Source organism: Hypomesus nipponensis, chromosome 24 (assembly GCF_054491055.1).
Source record: "Hypomesus nipponensis isolate SF chromosome 24, ASM5449105v1, whole genome shotgun sequence".
Lineage (NCBI taxonomy): Eukaryota > Metazoa > Chordata > Actinopteri > Osmeriformes > Osmeridae > Hypomesus > Hypomesus nipponensis.
The window spans coordinates 2,775,001-2,802,500 of record NC_140384.1 but is presented as its reverse complement, the minus strand read 5'-3'; the positions used below and the strand labels follow the sequence as shown (position 1 = coordinate 2,802,500).

Here is a 27,500-nt window from a genome sequence, read left to right as displayed (position 1 = left end):
ACCCGGTTCACTTGGCGAGCAGATACCGGTCACCATAATCACAGGCTACCTCGGTATGTGTGTCCATTCCACAGACTATACATCAGTGGTTCTCAACCCTGGTCTGCAAGGACCCCATGTCCTGCATGTTTTAGATGTTTCCTCGCTCCATCACATCTGATTCAAACGAATGGGTCATTATCTAGATCGGCAGAAGCCTGGTAACGACCCATTTATTTGAATCAGGTGTGTTGGAAGAGGGAAACATCTAAAACATGCAGGGCATGAGGACCAGGATTGAGGACCAGGATTGAGAACTACTGCAATACATATTCTCCATGATGGTCAATTACTGTGTCACTGCATAGCATACTCGCCATAGCGGAGATAGGTGCTGATGAGCATTTACTAGCTACTTGTTGTTGCTCTACGGTGATTATTGTTGTTACTATTATTGATGAACATTCCATGTTACGGATGTACACAGGAGCAGGGAAAACAACATTGTTGAATTACATCCTGACTGAGCAACACAACAAGAGGATCGCTGTCATCCTCAACGAGTTTGGAGAAGGTACCCAAACACCAAATAGTTCCCTACCCAAATGTGTTCACCAGAGTGCAGCAAAGGTACATAAAAAAGAACTGTTGGTGAGTTTCCCTGATTGCAGTCTCGGGTCTGACCTCTAGGGAGCGCCCTGGAGAAGTCTCTGGCTGTGAGTCAGGCAGGAGAGCTGTATGAGGAGTGGCTGGAGCTCAGGAATGGCTGCCTGTGCTGCTCTGTCAAGTATGTGTAGAGGAGACGGGTGCATCTCAGTAGTCTCACGTGGTCCGCTCACCATACCTGTTTTCTCAATGTTTGAAAGAAATGGAGCACAATTAAAATGCCCTTTCCTGCACTACTATTGGCTTTTTCTTTTGTTCCACCTTGATAGTCACTCACCTGAAATATTTAACATTTAGCTATAGCATTTTCTACTGCTATCCTACAGTATTAGCTAGTTGTTATGTATCTATACTTTGCAACCTCAATATATTTTTTTTATTGTATTGCAGGGACAATGGCCTGAAAGCTATAGAAAACCTCATGGAGAAAAAAGGGAAGTTTGACTACATCCTTCTAGAAACTACCGGACTTGCCGATCCAGGTAAAAGACTTGTTTTGAATCAAAAAGCTCCACGTTTTATCAACACGCTCACACATTTGCTGAATGCTTGCCATCCCACTCCCAGGAGATGGATGGTCGTGCTTGGGGCATTGTCAGAAAATCTGGCGGTAGAATCAAAGTTCACTTGAAACCACCATAGTTTGCCACTCACATTACAATGCAGTACCTTACGCTAAGAAACACCTGATTAAGCAGCCCTGTCTGCACTCCTGAGGGAACCGACAGGCGCTGTCTCTTTACATTACCGCCGACAGGCCCTCCATTTCCCTGCGGCTGACCACTCAGAGAGCAGAACCGCGTGAGGACTGCAACATCTGGGCTGTTTGGTTTACAGTTAATGATGCGTTTAAGGAGAGCCCTTAGCGCTCATGTCAACTCTAATCTGCGTTTGCCCTTCTCTTGTGATCGGCTACAATCTCATAGGAGATTACGGCAACGACATGTCAAACTCCGCTGACTCGCGTGATGTATAATTGTGTCCGTCGATCCATTCAGCGTCATCAAATTGACATCATTTCCCCCGAAATAAGAGCCTTGCAGAGTTGGGTAGGGATAGGGTGTATGGTAGGCCTTATTAGAGGAGAGATCCTCCGCGTGTTGGGGCTGAATGGCTGGTGAATGGGAGGTCAAAGTCCAGAAACCCCAATTCTGGCCTTAAAATTGACTCATTTATTTTGGCCTCATTTGAACTCTGTGTAATCTGAAGGACAGCTTCATTGTTTTAGGCCTTGGATCTTGACATTCTAAAGGAGCCCACGTCCCAAGTAGTCCAAACAGAAAGTTAGCTCTGCACTGATCTGTAGCTTTTACTTTTTGATGAGCCCAGTGAAAGTTTAGCCCCTTGTTAGACGTTTCTCTCCGGTGATAGCAGGGGGGGTGAATCTGAATAGCCTATTTCCATGCCAACATGGAAGCTATCAGGCCAGAGAGAAATAGGAAATCAATAAGGGGCCATTACAAGCAGAGACCGGTGGCAACTGGAGTGTGGAGATAAGTGACAGGTGTCAAGAGCCCGGGACGCAGCCAGCCACAGACCACTGGTCTACACAGACGGTACCAACAGAGCGTGCTCAGGCCGGAACTCTCCCTACCATTTTGCCGTGTCATTGGCCGAGACAGGTCGGTTATTGACCGAGACAGCTCTGTCATTGGCCCAGACAGACCTGTCACTCAGTGAGGTCTCCAGGGAGCCTGCCCCTCCCCTTCCAGTCGGGGAGGAGGTCTGGATTGGTCGTGTGCAAGGTGCCACTCAGAAATTGTGTTTTCATTACTCTCCTATCAAATATTTACAATGCTTTCTTATTCTCGCCTGACGGTTTGACAAAAGTGCATTATGTGAACAAGCCAGGCCAGGCACGGTGACATAGGGTGCTGGAATAACTGCCCTCTCTGAAAGATTGCAACAAACCAACTGTACCTATGGAGGTGGGGGGGCAGGGAAACAATTGCGAGCACCTCGGATGAGTTTGCCCTGGTCCACAGCGTTCTAGCAACATAAGAGGAATGAAATATGTTTGTGTGTGATGCGGGCACACGTTGATGGTGGATAAACCTGTAGACTTCTGATATTGTTGGAGTTTGGTTTATTTTCCAATTGGTTCTGTGTGTTTTATCCGCCTGATGATTGTTATGTTTGTGTTCAGTTATTGTTTTGTTTTTTTATGACCCAAAAGACAAATGTCTACCGAATTAGGAAACAAAGTGTTTTGTAATTCAAGTTTGAATCTGTCACGAAACAGTATCGGGGAAAGTGTCTCAATGTCTCTCTTTCCCTCCTCTCTCACGCTCACTCTGAAAGGTGCCGTGGCCTCCATGTTCTGGGTTGATGCTGAGCTGGGAAGTGACATCTATTTAGATGGTGAGATACTAAAGTTTGTCCAAACTCTCGTTGTTGGCGTCTTTGAGCTGGTGTTTCACGGACCGGTTACAAACCAGCAGGTCTAGTCTTCCTTGTGCACATATAGAAACCTTGTTTTCTACACTCAAAATACATCTGGGATAAAGGAGTACTCAGCAGTTTGTCGCTATCTCTACAGAGGAGAGACCAAAAATAATGTCAGAGAAAGTGAGCTGAGCCAACACAACAACCGGAACACCAAAATGCTGCGGGGGCAAAGATTAGTTGATAGAACTGTGTGGACGAAGGTCTTTTACAAGACCCTTACCCTGTTCCTTGTTTGTTCCCAGGTATTGTCACTGTCATCGACGCCAAGTACGGAATGCAGGCAAGTGTTCATGTTGCCATGCTCTTTTGTTTCCACGCTCCTAACTAGCGCTAACAAGGCAAGGCCCTTTAGCCTGTGAAATTGGATCGTGTTTCTACACAGGTTGTTGGGTTTCAGCAGCCCCCCTAACACACACACAGACACACACAGACACACACACGTGGGAGGGAGGGAGGGAGGGAGGGAGGGAGAGAGAGAGAGAGAAGCACCTCACACCCTCCCCAGTACAAAAGTCTTTAAGAGGAACAGGGCTAGTGACACCTGGATAATAGGTTGTAATGGGAAGGTGTCATGCTTGGCAAGGCGACTCGTTCCCTGGCCTGGGTGCTACCTCCCCCCTCCTCTGGGAACTCTCACAGCAGGAGGGAGGGATGGGGGACAACGCTACGAAGAAAAACGAGAGATTTAGATTGAGACAGAGAGAGAGAGAGAGAGAGAGAGGGGTTTGAGTAGCTGATTGAGATTGAATTGGAGTCATTAATATCAGAGCAGAGCTTGCTTTTATGACCCTCAAACTCCCCACCCCAAACACACACACCGACCCCTCTAAGCACTCCTCCAGCCCAACTCCCAGGCCAGCGGGGGGGGTGTAGGCTCAGGGCACGAAAACGGACAATCATTCTGTTTGGTTTTGGACTTCCATCACTCAGTCCGGATGTGACAGTGGGATGGAGCCTGGGGGGCCGGGGGAGTTCCTCTGTTATGTACGTACCTCAAGAGACAGGACGCGGCGGCCCGCAAATGGAATGAGAGACGGGATCGTCTCTGGAGGCTTGGGGCGCGGAGCGAGGGACGGGCGTCACGGGACGACGGGCTGATGGCCTGCTCGTCGTGCACGCTCTGCCTCATTTTGGAGATGTCACTTTCCCGTGACAGGGCGCTGAGCCAGGCGTGTGAGGGTTTAGGGGTGGTTTGTTGGGGGGTGTTTGTAGGCCCTCTCCAAACAAACCCACGACAACCTGCCCCACGCTTGGGGGTCTTGCAAAGTAGAAGCACCATTCACAGCTTAACACCCCAGTGGTAGGAGGACTCGGGGACGTCGGCATTGATTAGCAATCTCGAGACTTCTCTGTTTCTCGCTCTAAACATCCCCCTCTCATCTTGGTCTCTCCCTCCCTCTCAGTGTGTCCTTTTCTCTCTCTCTCTCTCTCTCTCTCTCTCTCTCTCGCTCTCTCGCTCTCTCGCTCTCTCTCTCTGTCTATCCCTCTCTGTCTCTCTCTCTCTGTCTCTCTCTGTCTCTCTCTGTCTGTCTCTCTCTGCAGCATCTGACAGAGGAGAAGCCAGAGGGACTAATCAACGAAGCAGCCAGGTAAGCCTTCTTTCACAATTTCTCTCTCCTTCCTCCCTCCCTCTCTGTTTCTCTCTTTCAAATGGTCTTTGTTTGTTATTTGTTTGTCGTGGCACTCTTAGTCTGTGTCTTTTCTCTCCTCCGTGGTGCTGTTGATCCATGTTTACAGACAGGCAAAGTGTAGACGACTGCTGTCGAGACCTCCCAGGCCCTCTGCTCTGCTGCCCGACTGTGTTTGTTCACTGCGTTTGTGTTTGTTTCCCATCCAACTGTTGGTCCATTTGAGTGTGACACTTGATACCCACTCGACCAGCACAGAGGAGAGGGGGGGCAGCAGCATGGGGAACCGGTCAAAAAACTGTAGGCTACTGGTTTACATAGGTTGGGAAGTTGTATAGAAGACGACTTCACATAAAATCATGCAAACCTTTCTGTGAACCTGGAATGCTAAGGCCCCAAATTGCCACACTATTTCACATTAGTTTGGAAAGTTGTGGGTTGTGTAAGACCAATCCTTGCGGCGGTTAACAGCTTACTGAATGCCTTTGATGGACGCGTCTGCTTTCTCCATCTCTCCAGACTAGAGTTCAGGCAGGTGATTTGGTCTCTGAAAGTTAGCGTAGCTAGGTTTCTTCGTCTTCCAAGCATACAGCAGCACGGGCTGGCGGGATGCCCGAACGACAGCCGTACAGGTTTTTTGGAGGGCGCTTTTTCTTCTAGAAGTTTCTAGCAGGTATTTCTGCTTAGGCAGTGTGAGTAAAGCCTTAGGCGGGCCGCTTTAGCCTTTTAAATGCAGGAAAAACCCTGCCTAGGAGTACCTTCTTACGCACATATGATTGTTTTTGAAGAATGGTGTGTTGATGTTGGGTTTGAACAACAGGCAGATTGCCCTGGCTGACCTGACCATCATCAACAAGACTGACCTGGTCACCGAGGAGGAGTTGGAAAAGCTTAGAGAAAGCGTCAGGTGAAGATCACACACACACACACTATTACCCTACAGCTCAGTCACACATGTCCATGATTTATTTTGTTTACGTTGTGGATGGAGAAATTGCCAGATGCTGATCTTTATCATATCATTAAAGAGTTTTCCTGATTATTGATCCTCTGTATTTGTGTATGTCCTCTTCCCCATAGGTCTATCAATGGCCTTGTTAAGATCCTGGAGACTCAAAAGTCAAGGTATTTGGGTGTTTTTAAGTGATCCATGTTTTTCCCCAGCAGAGTTTTCATATTGGGAAGTTATGTGGCTAACAAATAACTACCGTCCCTATATACACTTTCAGTTTGGATCTCATAACAAGGATCAAACACATCGTGGTGTTCCAGATGAGCCCTCCCACCTCACCAACGCAAACACAAACACTTCATCCCATGGTGTCCAGTTACCCACAAACCCCTGCACTTTGAACTCTGACCCTGCTGCAACACCCCACCCACTAGCAAAACCCTGTGTGTGTGTGTGTGCGCGCGCGCTTGTGTGGGTGATTGTGTGAGTGAGCGAGTGTGCGTGGCAGTGCATACACGGTTGTGTTATTGCACAGTTTGGGGTGTAGCGATAGCAGTGGTCAGTGTGTGTATCAAAGGCTGGGTGTGTCAGCTCTCCAGATGAAAGGCTGTGTGCAGCGAGGGGTTAATCAGGAAAACGTGCGCCCGGCTTCTCCTCAGCTCCCCCTCCACGTCTTCCAGCTCCTCTGGAAGGGACCTCCATGGCTCGACTATGGCCTGATACCTGTAGGAAGGGGAACTCTTGTATTTGTAGGGGTTTTGGGGGGGGGGGGGGTTTGGGGCCCACGTTTATGCACCTAAGTCTCTTGACCCGACCATGTCCCATGTCATGCATCGAGATGAGCCTTTTCGAAACGTACGAAGTTCTGTTTGTTTGTGCTCCCCAGGGTGGACCTCTCCCAAGTTCTAGACCTGCATTCCTTCGACACCAAGGATGGGGCTAAGTATGTGTGTGTGTGTGTCCAGGGCTACAGTGCCGTTCATAGGACTAAGATCGTTGACTTTGTTTACCCTGTTCCCCCCCCCCCCCAGCAGGGTCTATAGAGAGAAAGCCTGTTTGGGACCTGGAGGTTGGGGTGGTGGGGTGGGGGGGCGGGGGGTCCTTGTCTTATTGTCACCGCTGCAGAACTCTTGTCAAACTCGTCCCCAGTGAATGGGCTCACCAGTGTTACACCAGGACAGGCTTGCGGTCTGGGGGCCACAGCTGCGAAGGATTAGGACCTGTGTATGTGTGTTGTATCCAATGGCCCCCTGGTGGTGGTGGTGGTGGTGGTGGGGGGGGGGGGGTCCTTTCCTCTGACTGACCCCAGCCCCAGCCCCCGGTGCAGGCGCTGGCTGTTTGATGGAGCCCCCCCCCCTGTTGCTCTGCCTGTGTGGCTCAGGGCTGAAGCTGCTTATCATGTTTGTCCTCCTTGTGAGGTCAGGGAACGGGGGGAGGAGTGGAGGAGGGGAAGGAGAGAGAGGGACATTAGGAGAGGGGGAGGGGGGGCTGGAGGGGGGGGAGGGTTCAGAGGTGTATGGCAATGGGAATCAGATGTAAATCCCAACCTGTGTAACCCGTGATCTCGTTCTACAGTCTGGCTGAGAAGCTGCAGCTGGTACAGACGACCAGGCCTCATCTGGACAAGGTACCCATCTCCCGCCCGCCCATCCACCTGCGTTGCTGTGTACCGGGTCAGAACCGCTCGATTTTGAAACCTGTTTACGGAGGACTGGGGGTTATGGAATGCGGTTAAAGGAGGGCCGCACAGCACTGACGATGCTCAATGGTCTCGTCGGCAGTGACTGGGGCAGGCCGGGCAAAATAGAAATGCGTTTTTCTTGAGCACTTCTCGGCAGGAATCAGACCCTTCTATTTCCTTTGGTTTGCAATCCAGATAGATACTCCTTGTCCCTGGTGACTTAGACGTAACCTGGAACACCAGTCAACAAAAATACAATTTGTACGATTTCTCTCTTCTTTTTTTCAAATCAGTTTCCCCTTTCAAATCAGTTTCCCCTTTGTATTTGTTCTCTTTCAATGCGCTGACTAATTCAAGTCGTGTAGCCCATGGGTTTGAGTGAACTGAGATTGGAGAAGAGAATGTTCTGGTTCCTTATGTTTTCTGGCTGGCTAGCAGACAGTAACATTTCCAGGGGGCAGTGTCTTGCCCCTAAATACCCTCAGGGGAATTGACACTCTGGTGGAAAGTCTCCACCCTGCTTACTCTATTTAGCTTTGTAATCAATCGGGAAAGCGTTTGAAGTTCTTTGTTGGTGGCTCTGCTCCTCCACAAGACAGCCTCGGCCTGTCTACAGTGGAAGAAGCCGGCCGGGATACGTCAGACGTATCGCAGCATGTGGGGCGATATCTCCTGGATTGCAGTCTTTCAATGTCTCATAGGGGTCATAGTCTAGGACTGCGTGTGCTCTTAAGTGCGTTTATCACCGAACGGCTTGGAGGTTGGGGGGCGCGTGTGTGTGCGTGCGTGTGTGTGTGTGTGTAGGGGTGTGTGGGGGGTAATCTGTATTGTCATTTGTTTTCACCAAGTCCCCTTTCCCGCATGAGACTCAACTACCCCCCCCCTCCTCCCTCCAGTGGAGGGAGGAGGGGGCTGTTCACCCCAGCTGTTCTTTTCATGCAAATCAGGGTGCTGTATTTCTGTTGTTATACCAAAATAAAAAAGGAAGTGTGTAACCTTAACACTTTCACACAATAGACTAAATATCTGCAAAGTGCCCCTTAAATGTTGTAAGGAAGTATGCAGGGGAGAGGAGGAGGAGGAGGAAGGGCAGGGCAGGGCAGGCGGGGAGCAGAGAGAGATAAAGAGATTTAGGGTTAAGATGACCCTCCGTTTCGAATGTTTTTGACACGTTCATCGTCAAAGTCATTAACAGCACCACTATGTGGCATGAAAAGGCAAGTGTGAGAATATGCATGGCTCACACAATTCAAAACAGTGTGTTTGTATTTAATGGCAGTGATATACACACGTCCTTCTGGTAACAAGCTCAATTTGTATTTATTTACGGTTGTAAATTACAAGTAGACGCCTCTCACTCAATATTGTCTTTAAATCGGTGCTTCAAACACACGCAAAAAAAACGGGGGGAAAAGATATTGCAGTCACATACAACAGAAGATGCACCTTTTAGACGGTCTATCAAACAAATTCACGATACATTACGTGTTGCATGTCCTGTGGTGTTCATTGGTCTTCACTTGTTGAATGCATGTCATGGTTTTCCAGGTGTGTGCTCATAATCTGATGTTTCCCCCCCCCCCCCCCAGAGTATTCTAACGGTCACATTTGAAGTTCCTGGGAGTCTTTCTGAGGACGTCCTGAATGTCTTCATCCAGGTTAGAACCCCTCAGGGAACTCATGGTTCTGATCATTGTTGGACCAGGGCTGTCCAAACCTTTTCCTGGTAATCATGCCATCCTGTAGATTTTCATTTAAACCCCTAAATTAGCAACCACCCTCCAGTAAGTAGCTATGCGACAAGCTGAATTAGGTTGGAGTACAAATTAAAAATGGAAGAGCAGTACAGTTCTCCAGGAACAGGGGTTAGATATTGATCGAAAACATCGCACTGAACCGGCTCTCCCTTCCCTGTCAGGACGTCTTGTGGGAGAAGACCCTGAAGAACCAGTCAGGACACCCCATGAACGTCATACGGCTCAAGGTACAACGCGCTTGACGAGAACCCTCCTTATAACACTGGCTTGCTTCACCGTGGGCTTTAGGGCTTTGGTGTCGTTTTAACTGTGTGCGCGTTTCGTTGAGCTGTCCTAACGAATGAAATGCGTGTGAAGGGCATTGTGTCAGTGGCAGGTAAAGCTCACCAGGTGATGCTCCAGGGAGTCCACGAGCTGTACGAGCTGGAGGAGACCCCCCAGCTGTGGGAGGACGAGCCCCGGGTGAACCGCCTGGTCTTCATAGGTGAGGCCTCCACTTCGACCAAGGCAATGCCGTAGGTCGGGTCATGACTGGGACAAGAGGGATCGAGTTCAGGGTGACGTCTAAAGCTATATGTGCTGGAGAAGTATGATATTGATGTCGGTCGCTGGGTGCAGGTTATATGTATGTTGCCGAAGTGTTGCGTTATGACCGGTAATTGAAACTGTGGTAAAAACGTCATTATGAGGATTGCTGTCAATTGTGCTTGATGTGACAGAATTCAGACGCAGGGTGTTTACATTTCAAACCCTCCTGCTCATAGCGCTAGATGAAGTCTCGCTGTCCCAACCTCTGTCTCTCCACAGGGAGGAACTTGGACCGAGAGATCCTCAAGGAACACTTCATATGTACAGTGTTGCAGGGAGGGGGAAAGTAACTCCACCTGGACTGGACTGGACCGGAATTGGATTTTCCATGGACAGTTCCACTTGAAATTGTGCGCTCGTCTGCTCTCCTTTCAAATCACCTTGTCTGAGTATCTGTGAAGCACTGCTACTGCTGCTTGCCAAAACCTCTACTCAAGCATATGTTGGACTTCCTGTTCCAGATACAGTCTTATATGTTACCGGGCCAATAATTGGTTTCTCAGGGGACTAAGCAAATCATTTCAGAGGATCTCATAAAGCAGCCCCCCCCCCCCACACACACACACACACACTCACACTCACGCATAAAGAAACCATTGAATAGACGTAATTATACTGTGTCCTTAATGTCATGTTTTGTGTAAATAGTTAACAATTGAAGTTGCCTTAATCAACTCAGTCCCTAGCATAATATTTAGCAATTCTGTGCAACTATATTAGTGGGGCCTAAAGTAAAGCAGTTTTGGATGTAAAAATTAAGTGGTGGCATTTATCATGAATATTAAACATTAGAGAGTTTGGATTTTAGCTGTTTGACGTGGCAGTATCCATAGCCAAGCAAAATTAGTGTTATGTTGACGTGGTTTACTTTGTTTTTCCCCATTGTTAAATTATTTAAATAAATTAACGATATGTCAAATACTCTCTCGTATTCTTCATATTCACAATCACAACAGATAATAACAGGTAGGCCTAACAAAAATATTAATTGAGACGATGGGTACATTTTACACACCTGAAACTGGAATTGTAATTTACTAAATCCTTGAAAAAGGCAATACATTCCGCAGGATAAAACAAATGTTCGCAAACGTTCACATCTTATTTCCATTCGCATACACTTTAGTCGAATTAAAAGATGTTTTAACCATCAGTAGCGAGGTTAGATTTTGTTATTAGAAATTGGTGTCTGATTATTAGGAAGTCATCCTATCAGACAAACAGCCTACACACACAGGTGAGGAAATGGGTGGGGACATCCCAACGTTGTCATTTGCAATGGAGATGGTTAATCCTCGGACTGTTTTAACACATATCCGTGCGCTGAACCGGTTTGCTTTGAGGATGGCTGTGCCCATTCTCCGTGGTCATAAACCCCGGCCAGGCCTCGTAGCCCTAAGCGTACAGTGCAGCTGTGCCGTTTCCTACCCGATTCTGATGCTGATCGCCTCGTTAAGGTGACCGTATAGCCCCCTTTCTTACACGGCCGCGGGGGGGCGTCCCACGGCCATTTTCATGGTCATACCACCTACGGGCATCCAGAGGTGGCAAACTAAACGAAACCGCGGGGGGCTGAGGTGCAAACACTGAGCTTGTTATCAGGGGTTCGGCGTGGCGTTAAACTTGCCCAAAGCATCCCGCCTCCAGCCGCGTTACTGTGCTCCTGTATTCTTAATCGGGTTGGAGGCTCTCGATAATTTGAATAGGGCCAGTGACACAGGAAATGTAACAACGTTCAAAGTAACCTTGTATCCTCTCAAAGAATTGCCTTTATGGGCTACTGAAGCGCATTGTAGCATTACTGATTGAATTGGATTTTCATTCATGCAATGCTGCTAATTAGTCTCAATGATGCCTAAATACTGTATAGGCTATGGCCTCTGTCTTTTATTATTTAGGCTAAATAGTTTACTAGGCCATCGATGATCAGCAACATTTAGTGTAGTTGAAGATGTGTTTAGATGATGAGTGGCCTGTAGAGTTAATTAACACTGCTGGCATGGATTATAGGACTAAACGTGTCTTTTTCTAGACCCATGGGGCAACCTTTCCTATATTGCTTTTGATATTTCAAATGTCTGCCTAAGTCTAGGCTATTAGCATTGAGGATCCCTATGGCAATAGCCTTTCCGACCCGTGTGCTTGTCTTGCCTGACTACCCGCGGCGAGGATCTCCTCTGATAGGTTCGGAGGATGAATGGGTTTGGCCTGGGGGGGACAACCAACCCGTCATAAACACCCCAAACTCCCACGTTCACTGCATACACACCAGTAACGACCACGGGACAAGAGGAGCTTACAGAATTCAGGCGAATATAATAGTTGACAGTTAATTTTGTGCGCTTTTACGCATGTATGTTGACTTCCCGCTCTTTTACGCGTCTTGAAAGGTGAATGTTGCTGTGTTGTTAGTGAGGCTTTAAGCGTTTTTGAACTTTCTGGGCTCAGCTATGACCCTTTCCAATGAGTTTGAAGCGTCCCATCGGGCTTGCATGCCCCTGGAGGAGGATGAGATTGACATTGTAGGAGAGGACGAGCACCTCCACGACCAACTCCGACTTTACAGAGGAAAGAGCGCCACGGAAACGGTCTCGTCAGCCGAATCCAGTGTGGAACTGGACTGCTCAGAGTTCGACTCCTCGGGGGAAAGCGAGAGCAGTTTCTGCACAGACGCGCCTTCCTCTGAGAGGTCTCAGAACGGCTCGGCGAAGCCTCCGTACTCCTACATCGCCCTCATAACCATGGCTATCCTACAGAGCCCAATGAAGAAACTGACGCTTAGTGGCATCTGCGACTTTATCAGCAACAAGTTCCCTTACTACAGGGAGAAGTTCCCAGCCTGGCAGAACTCCATCAGACACAACCTGTCACTTAATGACTGCTTCATCAAGATTCCACGGGAACCAGGCAATCCAGGCAAAGGCAACTACTGGTCTCTTGACCCTGCCTCTGAGGACATGTTTGACAATGGCAGCTTTCTCCGGCGCAGGAAGAGGTTCAAGAGGAACCAGCCGGAATATGTGAAAGACGGGATCATGTTTTATCCAAACTTCAGCTGCTACCGGCCATACACAAGGCCTTACGGAGTCCAGGGCCGGGTGAGTGTAGCGTCCGCACCTATTCGGTACATGCCATTGCAGGAAGGTCTCGTGATGGCTCCTTCCTTATACCAACCATACCCGAATCTCAACGGCAACGAGAAGTCCAGCTGCCCCAAAGAGTTCAGAGTGCAGCTTGGCGCATCTTTATCTTCAGGACAGAAGCCTGAGCGCGACACACAAGCCAAGTGTTCATTCAGCATCGACAGCATAATGAGCAAGACGTCCGCCTCTGTCTCACAGAACCAGAACCCTCGCTGTTCCGTTGACTATAACCACCTTTTCACGGGCCCCGCCGCCTCTTTGGTTCCGAGCATTCTACCGGCTCCATTACGGACTCCGTTCAGCACAATGTTCAGTGCTGCCCCCTCCTTTTCGGACAACGTCCAATTACCTTACCCAAGTTGTTAAAGACTTTTGCAACAAGCAAAGCTGCTTGTCCCTATCATAAAGGTGATAACATAATTACTTCAAAAGGATGCCCATAAGTATTTCTCTAAGAAATGATTTTAATTGCATGTTATTTATGTAAATGTAAAGTTAAATATGTTGAACTGAATTTCTGTAAATAATAATTGGCTGATAATATATATTGTAATATTTGCCTTTACTATGAAAGCGCAAATAAAAGTGCATGGGAAATAGGCTACCGAAATGTTTTACAGGCCTATTTTTGTTTATTGTTTGTGTTAGGCTACATGTTTTTAGAAGATGCAAATAAATAATATGGCACGTTGTTCGCATTCTGTAGTGTTCATTTAGAGTTTAATATTGGCCTGCTATTTAATCAAAGATTCTTTCTTAAATAAACTGCATAAGTATTTTTTTTTCTTCAAAATAATATGGTATCACAAATTGATATCCTTTTTATGTATTTATTCAGTGATGCTTTTGCTTTATTGTTCCACTAAAAATCTTCATTAATGTATTTTACTAACATAAGTCTAACACAGTCCAAAAAAAACATGTAGCCGCAATGGTGTAAACCTACTTTTTTGTCTGTGTGACGCAAAGTATTGCGTAACAATGAACCTAAACCATTTTACTTACCTAAAAGTTAACATAGAATTGAAGAACATACAGATTATATTAAATCGTTATTTAAGTGAAACGATAAGGATATTCAAACCATGAGTCTACTTACGGCTTTCGGCAGTGGAGGTGCTGCCCCCGCGTGTTGACATTTTTACACACATAAAATAGGTCTGAAGTAGCTTACTCGAGGGGCTCGAAGATTTTGCCAATTGCCATAAATGGTTATGGAATTCCAGCAAAATAAAACGTGTATCACATCAACTGCAGACAAATTAATAGCCAGCCAATTGCCTATAAGTATTGGCCTATGTTAATCGTTCGGCTGTGCTTTGGTTGTAACACACGGTTGCGCTGTCGACCTACTTTTGTTCCTTTATGAACAGCGCGCCGGTAACTGGCTACTGGTATTATCAAATGTTATGCATTTATCGTCAAACTTGTCGAGTTTGACGATAAGTTTGCTGCTTTAAATTGATTTAGTTTCAAGTAGGATCAACAGAGCCTACATTTCGTGTTATTTGGACTATATGCTGTGTGTTAATTTCTTATTTTTTATGTATTAAATAGCATTGGCAATGCAATTGTTTTTAAGAGCCCATAAAAACAAAATGTTAAGGCTATCAATGTCTGATTCAGCGTGTCTCATTCTACAGCTTGTCAGTTAAGCCCAAGCACATCGTAACGAGTGGTCTGGGGTATAAATGCGCTGACAGTGACAGTGGTTTTAACAGACCAATAAGTATCAACAGACACAAGGAGCGTCCCGTTACAGCCCAGACCCGACACAATTCTCGCTGCACTCCAAAGGCTATTTTTGGCTCAAGGGCCAGCTGATATAGGGGCTTTCGGCCCTCCCTGATTTTTGTCCTTGTGCAGAGATCGGTCTTGCGTGAGCTGTCAAACACAGGCTAGACCAGATCTGGCTGAGCGTTTGAGTAGACCTGTTTTTAGTTGCTGTTTTTACAGCAAGGTAATGTAACAATACTGCTGACTGAAAAGTAGTTTACGAAGCAAGGCACATTCTTGACGGCAAAATTACCCATCTCGGTGAGAAATTCTGAGGACTGAGAGTGCACTTTTACTTCTGGCTGTCTAGAGAGGATATCCTCAGACTTTTAACCTCACGTCACTAACAAGGCCCAAGTCATTGCGTAAAACGTTCATTCGGCTCCGCATCTCTGAATCTACCAGTAAGTAAGACAGGAATACCGGGTATACTGACGCGCCTTGGCGGCTTCTAAGGAGGATGGAGACGAACCCCATCCCCGTCTTGACGGTTCAGACTACACCGTTCGATGACCAACGGCCCGGTACAAACGGACTGCGACGGAAGACAGCCGTTTTTGAGGGCAAGAAGAACTACTTGCAGAACTATATTCAGAGCGTGCTGTCTTCCATTGACTTGCGGGACAGGCAGGGATGCACAATGGTGGTTGGCAGTGACGGACGATACTTCAGCCGGACGGCCACTGAGGTCATAGTGCAGATGGCGGCAGCAAACGGGGTAAGAAAAGTCCCAAACATTAGATGCTGTAAAAGTCAGTTCTTGAAGGTTTTTCGAGTTATATTGGCAACAGTGGGTGTGTGTGACAGCTAGAGACACTGTAAGAAAAGAGAAGGAAGGGTCTTTATTTTACTGAACACACATGGCAAAACTTTAAAGGAAAATCTGAAGGGAAAATCATTTGTTTTGTGAAGAGATGTTTTTCTGTTGGTCCAGCCAAATGTCCCCTGCCTGCCTTATCTGAAGCTACATCCATCCTTCACTCTTTTCCTGTCCACGCGCCGCTTGCCTCCCCGCTCTCTCTCCCTCTCTCCCTGACCTCGCTGGCTGGATGCTTGAGGGATACCCTTTCGACTGGCACTGAGCCAAAGATTGCAATACAAACTGTTAAGAACATTAAGCCTGTGTTGCCATACTGTATAGTTTCTCTCTCTGCCTCTCTCCCTCTCTCATCCCCCCCCCCCTCTCTCTTATTCTGTTTCTCGCTCATTCTCTCGCTCATTCTCTCTCTCTCTCTCTCTCTCTCTCTCTCTCTCTCTCTCACTCCCTCAGATAGATTTTTTTTTGTCAGCTGAGTACGTCAGCAGCAGAGGAGAACATTCCTCCCAAGTGAGGACACTTTTATTTAGAATAATCGAGATGCTCAGAGAAGAACATGAAAAACATAATTCTACAGTATGTTGATGAAAGTTGCCGCTCTTATATTGCTCTCATAAGAAGAGTAAAACGACCCTTTGATATATACAGTATATTTTTTTTTACCAAAGCACAAAAAGCAGAGCAATCCGATACAAAAAAGACTTCCTGATTGACATCTTGCAAATTCTTTCTCGTCTTCCAGATTGGTCGACTGGTGATTGGTCACAATGGCCTTCTGTCTACCCCAGCAGTGTCCTGCATCATCAGGAAGATCAAGGCCATTGGTGGAATCATTCTTACAGCCAGTCACAATCCAGGAGGCCCAGGGGGAGATTTTGGGGTTAAATTCAATGTGGCAAATGGAGGTGAGGATTAGATTACTGCCCCTCAGTAAATCTCCATTTAGGTGTTCACTTTTCACTGTAATATATGATTCTCTGTTTAGAAGATTGACATTTCATGTGATATGACGTGAACAAATAGAATCAAAAGTAAATGACAGGAAATTGAACATAATCAAACTGAATCATTAACAAGTGAGCACACAATCTGATTGATGATTTGTGGACTGAGTTGAGAGACTTCCCAGAAGAGCCCATCCACGACATCCCTCTGAACTAATGACATTCCCATATTCCCAGTTCTCCCTCATCATCATCCCCATCCATCTCCTTGGGGATTGGCTGTGGAATCTCATGCATGTCAACAGTTATAAATAGAGCCTTTCCTGGCCATCTCTGCCCCCCCCCCCCCTCTGTCTCACAACTCCACCCAGCTGTTTTCCTGGGGCCAGCAAGGGCCTGTTCTGTAAGCCTGCTGTTTGACATGAGTTCACACATAAACACTTTAGAAAAAAAAGAAAAGCAATTGCTTTTACTTGGCCACACTAATCTGATATGGTAAATAAATTGACAAACATGAGTAGTAAAATGTGAGGTAATAGTTGAAAGACGAACAAGCATGTAGTGCCATGAGGAAAATAATGTCAGCTACTGTGATTGTATCAAATGATGATACGACACAACTTGTTTTGGGGTCTTTGATGGCTTAGTGGAGTGGAAGGGGTGGTGTCGTCACGGTGACCGTGTCCTCGTCCCTGATAGGCCCGTCTCCGGACACAGTGATGGAGAGAATCCACCAGGTGAGCAGAACCTTGGAGGAGTACGCCATCTGCCCCGACCTCCGCATCGACCTCTCCAGACTGGGACGCCACGACTTTGACCTGGAGAACAAGTTTAAACCCTTTAGAGGTGAACACACATATACACATGCACACACACACTTCTCAGACAAAACCCAACAAATCCTGGGCGTGTGCACCCATCTGCAGTGTCACTTTGTTCTCAGTGGAGATCGTAGACTCAGTGGAGGTGTATCTCAACCTACTTCGAACCATCTTCGACTTTGGTGCCATCAAGGACCTTCTGACAGGCTCGGAGCAGCTCAAGATACGCATAGACGCCATGAACGGAGGTAAGGGCCCGTCTCACCGAGATGGTTCCATATGGCGTGTGTGTGATGGGAAACTGGAAGTCATTCGATCCCTCTTCTCCTCTTAGTGATGGGTCCATATGTGCGGAGGGTGCTTTGTGATGAGCTGGGGGCCCCTGCCAACTCTGCCGTCAACTGCGTACCTCTGGAGGACTTTGGGGGCCGGCCTCCGGAGCCCAACCTCACCTGCGCTGCGCCGTTGGTCGAGGCCATGAAGAGCGGGGACTTTGGCTTCGGGGCTGCGTTTGACGCCGACGGGGTAAACAATGAATGTACAGTATGAAGGAGTGAGTGAGACTGTGGGTGATTGAGTGAGTCGGTCAGTGAGTCAATGAGTGAATTTGTTCATTGACTTTCAAATGCATGGATGCAAAACATGAACAAACGAACTATGGCAAACAGCGACATACAAATATCACATATAGAAAATGCAGAGGCCCAAAGATCGGAACTGCATAGTTTGAACTTTAACTGGTCTTTAGAGTCACGGGATGGTTTGTATTTTACCAGGTACAATGAATCTTAACCACAATGCAACAATAACATCTCAGCTACAGTATTACATAGTGCCAGGCAACCAAAACAGTATAATATCCTAAGTCCAACATCATAAACCATTTATTGGATGCGGTCTGTTACAAGACATTGTGATAAAAGAATCTAAATCATGCAAAAAGGACAATTGCACAGTTACCACAAACTGTAATGTGCTGTTATGTGCAATTTTGGGTGCCTTGAGCTAAAACCTTAAAGTTTTTAGTCTTGATAGAATTTAAAATGTGGATTGATTAATTAATTTGGAATTATTGATTGTTCATTCACTCATTCAGCTATTAATTAATTTCCCAGTAACTCAAGTCAGTCATTTGGTCAATTTTTCAGTCAGTCGTTCATACGCCCTACTTACACAGAAGGGATTCCATTGTATTCATTACTGTTGGATAACAGGATGTGAACCAATGGAGCCAGGTGATTTTTGTGGCAAAACAAGCTAGCAGTTGTTCCACTGCATGGAGAGTCAATGTAGTACATTAGCCTTACTGGATAAGTGTAGCCTAATTATTTCATTCCAGCATTTTCCAATCTCACCATCACAGGATGTTTAAAAGGTAGTTTTGGTATTAATATCAGCAATACATTCCAACAACAATAGTGTTCAATAATTTGAAAACGCTTTATTAATAGTGCTTCATCATAGTCTCATATTCTCGCTGTTTCTGCTCTGTACAGATGAGGCCATGTAACAAAGATTATATTGAGCCTATTTACATTTTATTGATGCGATATGCAAACATGGGTTAACTAGAGAGGGTACAATTTTTGGGAAAATTGTGTAATTGTGTGCAGAAATTGTGCACAATTCTGGGGAAATTGTGGGGTGTTCTTGCATCGGTTGGAGATGGGTCCGTTTTTTTACAACTGATATTTCTGTATATTTTATAGAAAAATGCATACTTATTATTTATGAAGATTGCATAGATTTAAAAGCATACATTTGTTGCTGCTCATTTACAATGAGTTTACAAAGTTGCATCAAAACAAAGAAATTGGGCAATCCTTACAACGTGCAACGGAACGTAAATTCCAAGCAACGCAATCGTGACCAAGACCAACATTTTGACGTTGTCTATGTAGACCAAATATTGAGGGATCTTTAGGGGTGGGAAAATAATAATAATAAATAAATATATATATAAGATTACAAAGGTTGGGCCCTTGCCAAAGGCAAGCACACTCAATTACTACTTGAAAATGCTGTAAGATAGTGGCGGATGCATTTGATGTCTCAAACTCACTGCAGTAAAACAATTGGGATTTGTTCCAATTGTTCCATTGTAAGTGCCACCAGTAAAGCTAAATGAAATGCACCCAGGTTACTTTGAAGGACACTTCAATATCATGACTCTTTGTAATTGATGCAGGCTTTGAACCGTGTATATGTTATTGTGCTGGCAGGACCGGTACATGATCCTGGGTCAGAACGGCTTCTATGTGAACCCATCTGACTCTGTGGCTGTCATGGCAGCCAATCTGTCTAGCATCCCCTACTTCAGACAGCTGGGTCTCAGGGGTTTGGCCAGGAGTATGGCCACCAGCACTGCCTTGGACAGGTAAATGCATACACACACACACACACACACAAATACTCTCTCCCGCTCTCTCTTGACCCTCCCCTCCTCCTAACCCAGCCCCCTTCTCCCTCAACCCAGTTCCACAAATATCGAACTCGCCCATTCCCTACAGTATGCCATGAGTAGACTCACCCACTATGAATAACCTTATGAGCACTCACACACGTGCACACACACACACCTACACACACCTACACACACACACAGCAGTCATCACCTATAAATATGGGCTGTACTAAGCCCTGTAATATTGGACCAGAGTCGTGCTGAGTGAGAGAAATGTGGACTGCAGTCAGGACTACAGAGTATATGTACATGAGCATGCTCCTTACAGCAGCATCGTTTGCTTACTCCAGGGAGACAGACTTTTAAACATGTAAACAAAAGTGTTTCTTTACCCCTAGTAGACAGTTAATGCGTTGTTTCTTTTCATCAGAATTAATACTTAATTAAGAAGTTAGGTTTTTGAAAATTCCAAACAGCATCATATTTAGTCATTTCACAGTGAACACTTTAAAGTTTCTTGTTTTCATATGAACTCCAACCAGTGTTTTGTAAGTAGCTCTGTGATTGGCCAATAGTGGGGTTATAAATGACCTAGAGCAGGGAGTTAGTAACTTCAGCCATCCAGGAAATGACCTCACTCCTAAACCTGAACTCGCTGGGTGTCACATTGCTATTGTTGAGATGGATGAAAGATACACTGTCATGATCATTGTGTCTCACACACACACACACGCACACACACACACACACACACACACACACAGTCTATCCCACACACACACACACACACTTACGTCACATAGCCCACGCCCTAGGCTGTGTCGTATAATTCTGGAACTGTAATGGCCACACTGATAGCATTTCCTATGACTGCATCTCCTGTTCCAACACACACTTCTGGAAACATGACTGTCACGGGTCCCACTGCACCACAAGGTCATATTAGATCTCCACTAAGACAGAAACACCAGAGGAAACCACAAACACTTACACACACACCCACACCCATGTACACACACACATAAATACTTGGATGTTCTCCACTGACCCTGAAAGTGTAGGTTCTGATCAAATATGACTCCTTCTGCAGATGATCTATGCTGTACTTTAGCGTACAACCTTCTGAACTGCAGAACAGACGTCCTCTGAAGAAGAGTCCCTTCCTGCACAATGTGGCCTTTTCCCCTGGCTGGTTAGGGCTGGTGTGTGTGTGCAGAGCTGGGTTATACAACCAGAACCCAGCCCTTAGGGAGAGTTGAAGCCTTGTCCTGAAGCATTGAGTGTTGGATAGTGGCCTTATTCCAGCAATAGACCTTTTTAGGAGTGCTAGCCTCTCTCTGTTTTGTGTGTGTGTGTGCTGTGTTTAGACTGTGCCGATGTCCTGTTCCATGTGTTTATGAGCTCAAATACATCTGACGGCGTAGTGTGTGTCTGAAATGAGCACTCGTGTAAAGTCGAATGAATGTGTAGGAGACGCCGTATAGCTTTTCTGTGTGCGTCTGTCAGGTTGGAGCGGGATTGTTTTTTGGGAGCAGGAAGCCAGATATTGACCATGTTTTGTTGGGAAACAGACAAAGAGGTGCTATATCTCTCACCTCTGGCTGGCCAGAGTTAGTGTATGTGTGTGTGTGTGTGTGTGTGTTGGAGGGTGGGGCGGCAGACATTGCAGGGGGGCTGGGAAGAGAAGGTGGAAAGGGATCTGTGAGAGAGGAAACATCTGCCTCTCCTTTGACAATTCAAGTGAGGAGGGGAGAGCAGAGGAGAGGAGGGGAGGGGAGAGCAGAGGAGAGGAGGGGAGAAGAGAGGAGGGGAGAGCAGAGGAGAGGAGAGGAGGGGAGGGGAGGGGAGGGGAGGGGAGGGGAGGGGAGGGGAGGGGAGGGGAGGGGAGGGGAGGGGAGGGGAGGGGAGGGGAGGGGAGGGGAGAGGAGAGGAGAGGAGAGGAGAGGAGGGGAGGGGAGGGGAGGGGAGGGGAGGGGAGAGCAGAGCAGAGCAGAGCAGAGCAGAGCAGAGCAGAGCAGAGCAGAGCAGAGCAGAGCAGAGCAGAGGAGGGGAGGGGAGAGGAGAGGAGGGGAGGGGAGAGCAGAGGAGGGGAGAGCAGAGGAGAGGAGGGGAGGGGAGGGGAGGGGAGAGCAGAGGAGGGGAGGGGAGGGGAGGGGAGGGGAGAGCAGAGCAGAGCAGAGCAGAGCAGAGCAGAGCAGAGCAGAGCAGAGCAGAGCAGAGCAGAGCAGAGCAGAGCAGAGGAGGGGAGAGGAGAGGAGGAAAGAAGAGCTGACTTTCTGCGTCCTCCCACCTTTCTGTACACCCCACACACACATAAGCACTACGAATATCTATCTGGTCCCATTTCCATGAACATAGATTATTAGGCTTGTTATTATTAGGCTAATACTTAAGTCATAAGGATAATATAGTTTTTTTTTTCCCATAGGACAAAGTTGGTTGTAAAACTGTCTATTGTGAGGGAGTAGTGAACTTCAATAATGAGGACTATACACAGATCCCACCACTATGGAGTGAAGTTCTCCATCTTTCTCCGGGCGCCTCCATTTGCACTCTTCTGCCAACATCTCTCTTCTGGCACAAGCTGCTGTGAGAGGGGTTGTTTTCATTTGTGTGTACATCGGCGTGTACAGTCTGTGTGTGTGTTTGAGTGTGTGCTCGCGTGTTCCGAGTGTGTGGTGTGCTTGAGGGTGTAGTGTGTGTATTGTTTATCCAAGTGCTTCAACTATGTCTTGAGGGAATTTTAACGAGCAGATCGATTCTGAGGAACACTGTAGAACATAATGTAGCCGCTCAGATGCACACTTTAACGTAGCTAGCTTGCTTCTAGTGAGTTGTATCTATACTATAATGCAAAGAATCTGTGTGTGTGTGTGTCTGTACAAGTTTCGTTGTGTTTTTTTGGGGGGAATGATTAGCTTGGAAATTGGGCACTGCGCAAAGTTATAATTTTGCAAGGGTCCGTCTCCAAACCCAAGGATGTGCGGTCCCTTTCAGCCATGTTGAGCTGGCACACTGGATCTTGTGAGATATAAATATAGGCATCAGCAAATGAGGACTTACTTGCTAGACAACCTTTCAATTGGCTATTCACAACTACGTTTTTTGGACATACTGTTATTTAGAAGCACATTTTATAATTGCTGTTACAATGCCGATACGGCGAGGTGAGCAGTACTGACTTCTGGAAAGACATTGAATGAGCTTTTCTTAGTGTTTTCTTCGGATGAAATACTGGCTAGGTAACTAACATGATATAAATAAAAAGTGGATACTTTATATAGATCAAATAATTTTGTAACATGGGTTACCGGCTGTAGTCAGACCGTGCGCTCATGTGTGGTGGACATGAACCCTCTTGTAGCGGTATCTGGTCACTCTCAAGAGCTGCTCTATTTCTGCATTGTTCACCTCAAGAACCTGCAACAGAGAGAGCTACAACGTTTTCAGAGACAATAAGGCACTGTCGGAATGCTTTGAACTTGCTTTTATGTGAGTGTGCGCACGTGTTTGAGTGTTTGTGTGTCCCCTCAGTTTGAGAGATCCCACAGGGATTGTTGTGTGTGTGTTGCTGTCAAGTTGCAGTGAGGCCACAGCTGATGTGAACATTACAAATTTGCGTTGTTACGATGTAGTCCAACGACAAACAACGTTGCCCGAACGTCTCCACGACGTTGTGGGAACGTTTCCCCCCGGGTCAGGCCCGGTGCTTGTGTTGGCTTCGGAGAGTCGATCCGAACGTCAGCAGCAGTCCTAAAGGTCAGAGTTTCCGTTCTCTAGTTGGAATGCCAGCGTTCCGTTCCAGTGCTGATCGTCCTCTAGAGGGGTTTACTCTCATTTAGTTATCTGCTCTGTCCTATCAACAGCTGTAGCCTGGCACTGCATGTTTACGGACGGTCGCTAACAGCACCTCCCCACACCCAGCAGACCCCTCTCCTACCTCAACCTCCCACATATTCTTCCTTTCTTTCTTTCTTTCTTTCTTTCTTTCTTTCTTTCTTTCTTTCTTTTTTCTCTCTCTCTCTCTCTCTCTCTCTCTCTCTCTCTCTCTCTCTCTCTCTCTCTCTCTCTCCCTCTCTTTCTCGCTCTCTCTCTCTCTCTCTATCTCTCACTGTCTCTCCCTGTGTGTGTGTGTGTTAACATGGATCATTCCCAAACCAAACATTAGCTAGAAGGTTAACTCCCTTGGTTTCTGCTGCTTTTGCCATATTAAGAATGAGAGGATGGCAGCTCACAGCAGCCTCTGCTTAGTTACATCCCAAAGGTCAGTCTATCATTTGTAAGCCAACCTGTCTGTTATGTAAGTCATTGCTCACTTTTCTTTCTATCTTTCTCTCCCCCCCTCCCCCTCTCTCTCTCTGTCTCTTCCTCTGTTTCTCTCTGTCTCTCGCTCTCTCTGGGTGCAGGGTAGCCAAGGTCCTGAAGGTGGCGCTGTATGAGACTCCGGCAGGCTGGAGGTTCTTTGGGAATCTGATGGACTCCGGTAGATGTTCTCTGTGTGGAGAGGAGAGCTTCGGAACAGGTGAGCAACACACACACACCTGTGGGAAATGTGTCCGAAACGTATGGTCCTCAATAGGGACAACCTAATCCATTTATAATCAGTACAGGGAGCTTGGAATACATCATACTGTTTGTCTGCCCTAGTCAACCCAGTCTAATACGTTGGAGGTCTGTGGTGGATTGTGTGTGTGTCTAAATAATCCCCATATTTCTACTATAAAAGGAGAGAGGTGCTCCTTGAATCACCAGAACACACTGTTAGCATGCAAGGTAGCCACTGGCAGCTGCTCTTAGACACAGACTATCTTTCTCTCTCTCGCTCTCTCTTTCTGTCTGTCTCTTCCTCTCTCACCCTTTTTTCTCTCTCGCTCTTTCTCTCTCGCTCTTTTTTCTCTCTCGCTCTTTCTCTCTCGCTCTTTTGTCTCTCTCGCTCTTTCTCTCTCGCTCTTTTGTCTCTCTCGCTCGCTCTCTCTCTCTCCTTCCCCCTCTCTATTGCGCTCACTTTCTGTCACTCTCTCACTCCCTCTCTTTCTCGGTCCCACTCCCCTGCCCCTACTCTCCTGCTCGTCCCTCTCTTTCTTTTCCTAATCCTACCTCTCTCCCTGACGTGATTTCCACGACAACGTCCCTCTGACCCATATCCCCGTTGGCCTCTCCCGCTAGGTTTGTCTTACAAACGGGAAGAGGGTGAGCCTGATGCAGGGAGTGGGAGAGGGATCACGAGAGGGAACAGCACAGACCACTAGATAGAGGGGAGGGTGTGGGAGACATGGAGAGAGGAGCAACCTCGGAGTCAAGCGGAGCAGCGTCTGTCTGCAACGCTGACTGAGAAGACGGGGCGAAGACGGAGAGACGGAGCCAAAAAAGATGGAGGGAGAACCGGGGGAGGGCCATGGGACTTTATGCCTGGTAGACCCTTTTAAGGCCAAAAGCAGAGCAATGAGACAGAGGGAGAGAGAGAGAGAGACAGAGAGGGGGAGAGAGAGAGAGACAGAGAGAGGGAGTTCGGAAGTATAATTCATGTCCGTGTTCTGCTTGTATTCCGCCCTCACTCTCTCTGTCATACACGAGGCGGGCTCCCATTTCTCTGGCTTTGACGTGGCCTGAGGGCTGGACACGGACGGTGTTCCTCAACATTAAACACCAACTTGTATTGATTAGCAATCTGATCTTCTGCTGTTGGGAGAGGGTAACACTAAGAACAGAGAAGACGGTGAGAGATATTATCTGGTCAGTTCCGGAACACAGAAATGTGGCTGAATTAAAACAGATAACTGACATGGCTTCTACTTGTCCTTTGTGTGAGTGCGTGTGCGTGTGTATGTGTGTGTGTCTGTCTGTGTGTATGTGTGTGCGCACATTCAAGATAGGAAGATTAGATATCAGCAACTGTCTTATTTCCAACAGCTGTGCCTCTGTTCTAGTTCTGGAGCCAGGCTGACTGACCTCCACACAGGACAGAGACTGCTAACTCCTGATTATGATGCTCATCGCTTCCTTTCTGCTGAAGAAAAAAAGACAGAGAGAGTCAGAGGAGAGAGACAGAAAGACAGAACGAGAGAGAGAGAGAGAGAGAGTGAGTGAAAAGGAAAAAGATAGAGAGCTAAAGAGAACACAGGGTGAAAACAGAAAGAGAGAGTGTGTGTGAGCGAGTTGGTGAGTGAGTGAAAAGGAAAGACAGAGATAGAGAGAGAGACTGAACGAAAGAAAGAAAGAGAGAAAGAAAGAAAGAAAGAAAGAGAAAGAGGAGCTGTACATGTAGCTGGAGATGCATGTCTACATCTACAGTATGGATCTAATGATGAATACCGTACAGGAGAGGCCTCTTAGGATGACATACTGCACCCCTCTCATGACTCAGACCACAACCTGTACCCAGCCCTTCTGTGTTTACGGTAGGACCAGTGTTTACACCACCTCTCCTCGTCTCCTCTCTTCTCCTCTCCTCTACTCTCGTCCACAGGTTCAGACCACATCCGGGAGAAGGACGGCTTGTGGTCTGTGCTGGTGTGGCTGTCCATCATGGCTGCCAGGAAACAGGGCGTGGAGGAGATCGTCAAGGAACACTGGGCCAAGCTGGGACGCAATTACTTCTGCAGGTCATCCATCAGCTCCTTCTACCATCCATCCATCTCTCCCTCCATCATCCATCAATCCATCCATCCCAATAATTGTATTTAACAGCTTTCGTCTTTACATGAACGCCAAAGGCCAATTCTGTTAAACCCCAAGAGTAATTCAAATGACAAGTCCTCTGTATTCCAAATCCCCCACCGCCCTCCCCTATGCTCCTTCCCCTACTCAGCCAGAAGTGTCCCTTATGCCTTCTCCTCCTCCCCCACCCCCCCGCCCCACAGGTCTTATTATAGCTGCTCCCTCTGGAGAGAGAGAGAGAGAGAGAGAGAGAGAGAGAGAGAGAGAGAGAGAGAGAGAGAGAGAGAGAGAGAGAGAGAGAGAGAGAGAGAGAGAGAGAGAGAGAGAGAGAGAGACCACCTCAGCTTTCCCACAACTTTACCTCAACCTTCCCACAGCAGACAGGGCGAGTTTAAGGACTAGAGGATTACTATAACGCAGTATTGGACGTCACTGTGATGACTGAGAACACAATCGCTTTAGTCTCTTCAGGGCTGGTCAGGGGAGAAAGACACTGTACTTCACAATTGGTGGCAGGTTTGACATCAATAAGGTATATGTTTGTGCACGTGTGTGTGTGTGTGTGTGCGTGTGTGGTACATCCTTGTCTATCTGGGCTCACCCTGGGTGTGTGCGTGTGTCTTTCCAGGTTTGACTATGAGGGCCTGGATCCCAGGACGGCGTACCACGTGATGCGAGACCTGGAGGGGGTGATCTCTGACAAGGCCTTCCCCAGCCAGAAGTTCGCCGTGGGGAACAACGTCTACAGCGTGGAGCGGGCTGATAACTTTGAGTACATCGACCCTGTGGATGGTACCGTCTACCGGAACCAGGTTAGAACGTGAGAGAGGACATAGGTGAAGGGGAGGGGGGAAGGGTAGAAAGAAAAGGAGAGAAAAGGTAGGATGGATCATAAGGGAATGAAAGCAGATCAGAGACTTGCCAAAAGGATATTGGTCGATTGGCTTGTAAAACATATAGTATGTCTCTGTCTCACACACACAAACTCACACACACAAACATGCATATACATATGCTCTCCATGCAGACCACCCAGTGAGGCACGTGTTCAGAGTGACGTTCCATTTTTGGCCATGACACTGTCTGTATCCTTCCTCTCCCTCTCCCTCTCCCTCTCTCTCTCTCTCTCTCTCTCTCTCTCTCTCTCTCTCTCTCTCTCTCTCTCTCTCTCTCTCTCTCTCTCACACACACACATACACACACACACACACTTACACACAGTTCAACAGACTTGTTTAA

At 47.1% G+C, this 27,500-nt stretch overlaps 3 protein-coding genes across 3 annotated transcripts in view; all 3 read left to right on the top strand.

Moving 5' to 3' along the window:
• zng1a (Zn regulated GTPase metalloprotein activator 1A) overlaps nt 1–10,618 on the top strand; it is an 11,159-nt gene extending 541 nt beyond the window's left edge. Inside the window, exons 2-16 of the mRNA XM_084690542.1 lie at nt 1–53; nt 467–553; nt 670–766; nt 1,036–1,127; nt 2,947–3,006; nt 3,336–3,373; nt 4,636–4,682; nt 5,542–5,628; nt 5,802–5,846; nt 6,560–6,616; nt 7,249–7,300; nt 8,944–9,012; nt 9,273–9,338; nt 9,469–9,595; nt 9,919–10,618. The exon at nt 1–53 is cut by the window's left edge and continues 52 nt beyond it. Of these exons, the coding sequence (XP_084546668.1) occupies nt 1–53; nt 467–553; nt 670–766; nt 1,036–1,127; nt 2,947–3,006; nt 3,336–3,373; nt 4,636–4,682; nt 5,542–5,628; nt 5,802–5,846; nt 6,560–6,616; nt 7,249–7,300; nt 8,944–9,012; nt 9,273–9,338; nt 9,469–9,595; nt 9,919–9,989 (1,048 nt within the window). The 3' untranslated portion in view covers nt 9,990–10,618. The remainder of the gene's footprint in view (nt 54–466; nt 554–669; nt 767–1,035; nt 1,128–2,946; nt 3,007–3,335; nt 3,374–4,635; nt 4,683–5,541; nt 5,629–5,801; nt 5,847–6,559; nt 6,617–7,248; nt 7,301–8,943; nt 9,013–9,272; nt 9,339–9,468; nt 9,596–9,918) is intronic.
• A 1,531-nt stretch (nt 10,619–12,149) lies between these two features.
• On the top strand, nt 12,150–13,208 carry foxd5 (forkhead box D5). Its single transcript, XM_084690586.1, has one exon. It carries the CDS (start codon nt 12,150–12,152, stop codon nt 13,206–13,208), a length of 1,059 nt encoding a protein of 352 aa, XP_084546712.1.
• A 1,503-nt stretch (nt 13,209–14,711) lies between these two features.
• The window catches only part of pgm5 (phosphoglucomutase 5), an 18,494-nt gene continuing 5,705 nt past the window's right edge, over nt 14,712–27,500 (top strand). The window contains exons 1-9 of the mRNA XM_084690725.1: nt 14,712–15,336; nt 16,178–16,340; nt 17,079–17,225; nt 17,323–17,448; nt 17,535–17,725; nt 19,423–19,577; nt 24,011–24,126; nt 26,071–26,206; nt 26,890–27,073. Coding sequence (XP_084546851.1) covers nt 15,079–15,336; nt 16,178–16,340; nt 17,079–17,225; nt 17,323–17,448; nt 17,535–17,725; nt 19,423–19,577; nt 24,011–24,126; nt 26,071–26,206; nt 26,890–27,073 — 1,476 coding nt within the window. The 5' untranslated portion in view covers nt 14,712–15,078. The remainder of the gene's footprint in view (nt 15,337–16,177; nt 16,341–17,078; nt 17,226–17,322; nt 17,449–17,534; nt 17,726–19,422; nt 19,578–24,010; nt 24,127–26,070; nt 26,207–26,889; nt 27,074–27,500) is intronic.

Coding starts and splice junctions, on each gene's coding strand:
- foxd5 (XM_084690586.1), top strand. CDS start 12,150: ATGACCCTTTCCAATGAGTTTGAAGCGTCCCATCGGGCTTGCATGCCC.